The 8,399-nt window shown below is 39.3% G+C and overlaps 1 protein-coding gene across 1 annotated transcript in view; it reads left to right on the top strand.

The window, feature by feature from the left end:
• The window catches only part of LOC134215903 (uncharacterized), a 32,048-nt gene extending 24,056 nt beyond the window's left edge, over positions 1–7,992 (top strand). The window contains exons 2-4 of the mRNA XM_062694991.1: positions 6,170–6,565; positions 7,362–7,481; positions 7,556–7,992. Of these exons, the coding sequence (XP_062550975.1) occupies positions 6,170–6,565; positions 7,362–7,481; positions 7,556–7,630 (591 nt within the window). The 3' untranslated portion in view covers positions 7,631–7,992. The remainder of the gene's footprint in view (positions 1–6,169; positions 6,566–7,361; positions 7,482–7,555) is intronic.
• The last annotated feature ends 407 nt before the right edge of the window (positions 7,993–8,399 follow it).

Below are 8,399 nucleotides of genomic sequence, written 5' to 3' on the forward strand. Positions count from 1 at the left end.
TTGCATTTTGGCTCCAATTTACCTTTAAAACGTATGAAGCTTGCTAGCTTGCTTTGAAGCACAACTTATTCCAATAAATTTTGCAAAATTTTAAATTTTAAAATAAGCAACAAATTGCTTCTACTCTACTAACACGCCCAAACCAAAAACCAGCTGTTCTTCACAAAACAAGCAGTAATCGTTTATCCTTTTCGTTGGTCTACTTATAACACAACATCGGTATGATTATTAAATTATCTAATTGACGCATCCTATACTTGACGCAACACGGAAAGTACATAGCTGCATAATATGAAACGCAACGATTACCGGTGGTTAAAAATTTGGTCAATCTTGATCGGCCTTTTCTGATAAGACAGTTGGTTCAAAACAGAGAGTAGATGACCGTTTAATCGCAAATTTAAATCAAGAGTGATTCTACTAATTTGCTACCATGTGTCATTCCATTGTTAGAAACAATCAAATCACCCCTTAGCTAATTATTCCTGATATCCTATGGCGCTACAGTCGCCGACAAGCACGAGAACCGTCATCCTACATATTTGCGGAATCGAAGGACACAACCAACCACGATGGAGTCCCCAGCTCGGGACGAAGCTCGTTTACTGGAATGTTCCTACAGGTCTATTTACAACACATTGTACCTACTCGACCTTCCTTGACACTCTGTCACATGACATAAAAATCTGGCTAAACTTACATAACGAAGAAGATGCAAAATCATGCTATGGACAGAATAGAGACGTATGGACGTTGAAAGACAGAGAAGCTTTATTTTAAGGTGTTTTATAGCTGGTAAATAAACTGGTAAAATAATTTGTGAAAACATTGCTTAGCGGTAGCGAAAAATTTGAAAACAAAAACTTGTTTGTTTCGTTTTATGTACGAGACACTGTAGACTGAAGTTGATTAGCTAAGCATGGAACGGTAAATACGCATGGAACGAAGCTGCTCTGCCTCACTGATGTTGATAAGTTTGAGTCCTGGTCCAGTCTACGATTTTTTAACTGTATTTTGTCTAACATGGAGTATTCGTGTTCACCAGAGATAGAGTGAAAAAGAGGAATAGAGAGAAGAGTAGAAACACGTTGTTTTGACTTGTCCAAAAAAGAATTCGAAAATATATATTAAAACTATTAATTAATTAGGATCTAGTACTTTCAGTAATCAATCATGGAGCAGCCACCACTAATCAATTGGGAATATGCAACAACAAAGTTCACGATTCTGATGCTCATGCATAGAAACCCAGTACCAATTGTCACTGTATTAATCGAGCGATTCACACGTATGATGTTCCAAGGCTAAAGCTGTTCGATAAAATCTGATTAGTTCTCCTATTATTGAACAGGAAAATCCATTTAAACCTATTTGCACACTTCTTAGGGACATGTCATCTGCGTTCCCATCACACATCATATATCATGACTGCCATGTGCTACATACCTACGCAGTCTATAGATTTCCCCTTCCTGAGCCAATTTAACCATGACATTGTGACGACAGTTTTCTGATAAAGATGTACAAACTGCCGATAACGATCAGAAGCGCTGTTGAGTTGTTATCAAATAATTGGCATAATTAAAAGCGGTGCTTCCCAGATCTATATTGCGTACAGGGGGAAATGAAGGCAAAATAAGCATGTCGCGTATTCATGTGAAGTTTGCTTTTCCTATGTACACTGAGTTCTATTATTACACGATTTACACGTAAAATTCAATCAAATTTAATTGAATATCGAATGGTAATTCGGTTGATGAGATAAGCTGCAATTTTACACGTCGTTGAATTTTCAAAATTATTTGCTGTGTGTGTTGGTGTAAATCGTCCTGCATTAAATTTATTTTTGATTGCGTCTTGTTTCACTATAGGGTAAAACGACCTATTATGGCGACGCTATGAACCGCGATTGTTTTTAGTTTTTGAGATATTTACAGGTTTTAGGTTTATACATGGGACTACACTACCATGTGTCTCCATTGATTTATGGTGACTGTAACATAGTCAAATTATCTAAACTTATTTCAATTTCCGATTCTAGACTAGAGAGGGGTTAAGCACCGAGTCAAAGCAAAATTTATTTAGAAAAATCTTTTAAAAAATACCTGTTGGTCTTTTTTTCACATTGCTGTAGTCGAATAGAATGTTCATTAACTAAAGTTTCGTAAATATTACGTCAGTTGTGCTGAACTTATGCTGTTTTGTTTTTATCACAATAAAAACAAACTACTGCAATAATAGGACGCAGTTGCCTGGAGATTGATACCACAACAATAGGACCTTAGCACTACCACAATAATAGGCTCAAAGAATTCAAATTTGTAATGAAAAATGTTGATTTATTCATTATTATCATTATTTTGAACGGAATTTTGTCGAACAAATGCTGTTATAGTCGTTAATTCAAAGAGTTTTAGCGTATTAACAACTGTTTTTAATGCTATTATATCCAGAATGGACTATTTCAACATTACCGCAACATTAGGACATACCACAATGATAGGACGTTTTACCCTACCATGGTTTATAAAATACTTTAATCAAACTTATAGTCCTGTTCGGTATCATAAATTGTCATAGGGACTTGAACCGTTTGTTTGAGAAACTGCATATGTAACTGTTACGACCTAGACATGGACATGGAGTTGCCACAATTCAGCTTATCGCCATTTTTGTAGATAGGACACGCGACCCTTCTATCCACCAGTGCCTCACCACCGTGTTTAAGTAGCTCTCCTGGTAGTGGTTCAGCACTAGGGGCTTTGTTTTTTTCAGCCGGCCGATCTTCTCCTGAATTTCCTGGAGATCCTGAGCCGGAAAACGTATATCCTGCGTGTGTGCTCCTAGGTTCATTACCATACCGCCGCCACCGTTGTCTGCCACATCGCCGTTAGGGTGCTCTTCGTAGTGCTGCCGCCACCTTTCGATCACCTCACCCTCGTTCGTAAGAAAGTGCCGTTTATGTCCTTACACATATCATGCTGTGGCCCTTACGTGAACGGTTTGACTTCTCATAGAACTTTCGTGCTTCATTAGTACGGTACAGTTGCTCCGCTCCACGATCTCGATTTTCCTGCTGGCGCTTTTTCCTCCGAAAAATTGAATTTTATCTGTTCCATGCTTGTTTGTATCGTGACTCGCTCGCCTTCGTGCGGTGTTGCAGCAATGTCGCCCATGCTGCATTCTTCTCTTCCTGCCCACATTCGCCATCATACCAGTCGTTTCTTTGATTCGGGTGCACCATGTCTAGTGCAGCGGTTGCGGTGCTTCCAATATGGTGGATCGTATATCTTTAGAGCCATCTTCAAGAGCAGCTGCGTCTAGCTTCTCTTCCGTTGGGAGTGCCACTTCAAGCTGCTGCGCGTAGTCTTGAGCTAGCCTATCGTCTTGTAGCCACCCAATGTTTAGCCGCGGCGAACGACTTCGACCCGTGTTGTATACAGTTTTGAGCGCAGGCATACTGCAACGAGGTAATGGTCAGATTATAGATTTGCAGTGCTGTAAGTGCGGACTTTCCTGATGTCGGAGAAGATTTTAACATATATATGGATATGGATATTCTTGCGGAGGAAGTAAGTGCTTCGGACTACCACGGGGAGGCTGCAAAGTTTGCAGATAATTCGGTCCGATCACCGGTCTATACATTTCCTCCCTGCCTATCTGAGCGTTCATGTTCTTTTATCCTCAGTTTGCACATCCTTGCGTTGATTGGCAACTACCCAATCAAGCGTTGGAGCATCTTGCCCAGCACTATGAAACCGGTTCCCAGCTAGTTGGTGATGCCATAGCTTTGGTAGAAGGTAGCCGCTCGATGTCCGATACTTTTCCATAGTTTTTTTTCTGTCCAGCATATTTCCTGCAGCGCTACGACATCGAAATTTTGCGGATGTTACTAGCGACTTGCAGTTCCATGTTCCAAGCTTCCTATCGTGATCCTTTATTCGTCACCTAGGTTTTTGCCTATTGTATCGAGTCGTATTATCTTCTATGTCGTTCGCCATGATTGATTTTAAATGCAGCTTATTGAGCCTGTGCAAACCTACTGTCTCGTCGGTGGGCCGTCGTGTCAGGTCTGTTTAGTGTCCCACCTAACACTAGGAATTGGGCTTGTCCGCTTTGAGTGGCACACGGTCGCTTTGGCGGAGCCTGGTTGCGGATAATGCAGGTTTTTTTTTAGTGTAACAGAGCCCACTGTCAAACCCCACCAAATCCTAAGCAGGCATCACAACTCGCAGTTGTCCTGGGGAGGGATCGTCACCCTTGGACATAATTCTTGCTGCCCATCACTCAATACAGTAAAGTAAAATAAACTGTGGTCTTTAATAGTGGATGATCTACTCAAATATCTGATAGTCCAAGGCTTCGAAGTAATTGCTTCGCTGACAGAACAGACATCCAATGCATAATGCCCGACAGCCAAGCAACTATGATGCTTCTAATACATCACAAAAGTTTAATTAGTGGACGCAGTGGTTTGTCGCCTCAACAAAAAAAAACATGAACTTCAAAACAAGTTTGAGAATGTATTCAGTCACTCCAAAAATGGTCGTGTCGCAACCATGTCAACCAATATTAGGTTTCAGGACAATGTGGAATTGATAGTAACGAAAAAGCCAATATTCTGTCGAGTCCCGAATCATAAAGTCGGTTTACAGGACCAGAACCTTTTTGCAGCTTATCGAATTCTTCTCTTGGTATGAATTTGAAGGCATAGGAATTTATGAAAATATGTAGAAGCCAATTTCCGGAACGCATCTAATGCCAGGCAATCGAAACATTTTATCACTCCTAATGTTTCCATTACTCGCAAAATTTTATAATTGTCGAATAGATACCTAACCACGTGTACGAGTCTCATTAGAGGTCATTGTCCAAGTCGATATCAATAGAAGCTTATAAAAAACTTCAAATTGATATGTGTCGCTTCTGTGACATAAAAAAGAAGATTCGGAACATTTTTATGCCGTTGTCCGATAATTTTCCAAGCAAGACGAAAATTCTTCACCAACGGGCTTATGAAACTTTTTGAAGTTGGAAGAACAAATTCCAAATCTGTGACCCATTTCATTCAAAATGCTGAGCCGTGTTGGGAAGAAGATGATAGTCAAACAATGGCGCTCGCTTCAAAGATCGGCATTAGCTAGAAACAAAGGGAATATATGGATAATACGTACATCAAAATAAATAGTCGAAGTGATAAATATACCAACTTTCACTGCCAAGTTAAACTGCATGAATCAACCAGTTAATTATTTACATAATTTAATAATTAAAAAAAAACCTGGTTTTATTATAAGAATCTTGGTTTTCTTATAATGAATATAGTTAAACTTGCATAACTATGATTATTACGCCCTGATTTCTCCAATATGACAAAGGCAGACTTAGACCGTCAGCGCCGGAACCAGTTGGCACTCATACGGTCACGTACGATATCATAGTATCCAAACAAATTTTGCTCATAAAATGGGCATTGTTATGCTCACGAGGCGTTTCTCGTCATTATTCGGCGTACTGCGGGGCATGAAAATGCGTGATGATGCTTTGAGCTTCGGGCGAACGTGCGGCAACTGGCAAGAGACTCTACAGGAACACATCCCACCAGCCGAACGCTCGGTGGCTTTTGGTTGTCGTTGGTGGCGCCCTGACCTGATACACGTTTGATGTAGATAAAATGTTATAACTAAAGTTTACCTTTTAATTATGTTGATCTAGCAAACGGCTCCGTAACGGTGAAAGAATTTGTATCGGTTTGCTGCCAGCAGGAATCGCTTGATTGCGAACGTGTATTTGCCTATCACCGATGGATGGTGATGTTGATGATAAGTGTGATAGCGTGATTCGGTGGGTGCCGTACAATTTCACGCTACAATGTTGTTTGCATTAAATGTCACTCGTGAACCGTGCTTTCGACTTGGAATCGTGATTATGGTTGCATAATATCCGATGCGCTTTAATTGGAAAATACTGAGCAAACATATACTTAGCTTTATAAAGGTTTTCTTGTCTTCAATCTAAATGTGTAAACATACTTTAGGTATGGGTCGTATGATTTGGATAGCAGGGAACAACATTCAGCATTGAAATTATTCATAACTAAACGCGTGTAAAGCTCATCCTTATGATTCAAGATTCTAATTGTTACTACAAACCATATATTATCTTTCAGATCATTGTTACATGCCTAGCCATAACCATTACCTTTGTTTGCGGTAATGATGATGATAACCCGCTTAGAGACATTGTTGGCATCCCTCTACGGAAACCGTTAGCCACATGGCGCCGATATCTGTACCCGCCAGCCGACAGCTATCAATACAATGCAGCAGACGAGAGCAACGATTATTCCAATGGACTGGCATATGCGGATATTGACTCCCCGGACACGGCCCAAGACTTACAAGCTATCGATTCTAAGCTCAAACGTTCTCGTCCGCGGCAACCGATTTGCGAAGCGCTTGTCAATATCGTATATGTGGGGAACAACTCGGATGGTTACCAGTATCGACCCGATCATTACGTGACCGAATCATGCTTGAACTCTTACAATACATACCAAAATAAGGTGAGTGCGCAGATTATGCATTCTTAGTAAATTGAACAGATTTAAGCATGTGAGTTTTTTGAAGTCGTAATGCCAAGAAACAATAATAATAATTCAATAATGTAGAACATCCCAAATTATCTAACCGATTAACAATACTTTCTTCACTAACATAGACAACTTTTTACCAAAAAAAATAACTTCGCGAAAATAAGAAAATGTGTTTGATGGTCTCAAAAGGAGAAAATAATCCATTCATACATCTTACTATCTTTACTATTCTAATCTAATCTCAACTAGCGCAATTGTTAGTAACGTTCTCGTCATGTTTTCTATGTCATTATTCTATCGTGTTTACTCAAACCTCCCAATTGATGTCCTAAAGGGTCCACATGACCCTAGAGTTGAAAGCTGAGATACAAAATTATGCTGGTGGATGTACAGAATTTCTATATCACTATATAATAAGAGGGTGGTGACCAATAACAGTTGAAGAGCACCTGGCTTACGCTATACAATCTAACTTTCGACAACTACAGAAAAGTACGCTGATGGGTGAATCCTGTTAATTAGGAAATTTTCGACTATAGCAGCAAAAGACTATAGGGGCATCCTGCATATCGTACCATCCAGCCATGAATGTTGCAAATAGCATTGAATGTTGCATATCGTAACTTGAACCATGCACTCTTGCTAGCAGTATTACCTAGATGGAGTTGGAAATCGAGTTTTTCGAGCCAAACTACCTGTAAATGAAAGCTCTTTTGTGGAAACCCATTCATTTAATGCCTTATATTTCGACATTTACTACTTCCAGTGTGTGGAGACGGGACTATCGTGTACTCAGATTAGGCAGAAAATGTTCATCACTAGGCGAAAAGTGGGCAACGACGACGCCAAGGCGATAAACTGCTGGGAACATGTCCGGATGGAGGAGGTAATACTCTCGCAGCACCCGAAAAGAAAATTAAATCTGCTGGTAAACAGTAATCGATTTTCTCCGAATTTTAGTACGATGCTGGTTGCGAATGCATGTGGCCAAAGGAGCACTACGGCGATAAACATTCCTATCGTAATGGAAAATAAGGATCGGTTGGGGCAACTACCCATTCCTCAATTGCGAAGCTGTAAGTTCGCACAACGTGAATCGGGTTTAGAAAGAACAATAAATATCAAGCGGAACCGATGGAAAACAAATTAGAATTCGATCAGATACATGATTAATGTATAAAATGAGCCCTTTTATGTATTTATAATATTTATTACTAGTGTTTTAGGATCGACAATATTGACTGGTGATTAGATTACTAACTTATTGTACATTGTAATCAATATGTTGTTCAGTATTATATTTATTTTTAGAATAGTAGAACTGCTTCCGACTTAATGTTAACATCACACACATAAATTATTAAAAATGCATAAATACATTAAAATTTCGACAAAAACATGGTTTGTTTTTGCTTTTCATTCTCACTTGAACAAGCGAGTGCCAACCACCGAATACTGAACTATACTCATTGAACGTGCTTACTGAAAATTTTAATTGAAAATGTTGAAGTGGGGTGTAAACGTAAGCTTCGAAATAATTGCCTGTAATTTTTCTCAAATTTTCCGCCTAGGATTTGTATGAGTTTGCTCGCTGTTTTAACGAAGGTACTATTCTATTCGATTTCGACGTCAGCGCTTCAGAATTTCGTTAACGTTTGTTGAGATTTTACATCGACTGACAAATTTTTAGTTCAAAGATTTCATGTAGATAAGAAATGAATACAGATACAAACAATATGATATAATTTATATTGAAAGCAGAATGACATTCGCTACAAAGCCGCTTGCCAGAGGACTTTTTGCT

This window comes from Armigeres subalbatus, chromosome 2, assembly GCF_024139115.2.
Source record: "Armigeres subalbatus isolate Guangzhou_Male chromosome 2, GZ_Asu_2, whole genome shotgun sequence".
In the NCBI taxonomy this organism is placed as follows: Eukaryota; Metazoa; Arthropoda; class Insecta; order Diptera; family Culicidae; genus Armigeres; species Armigeres subalbatus.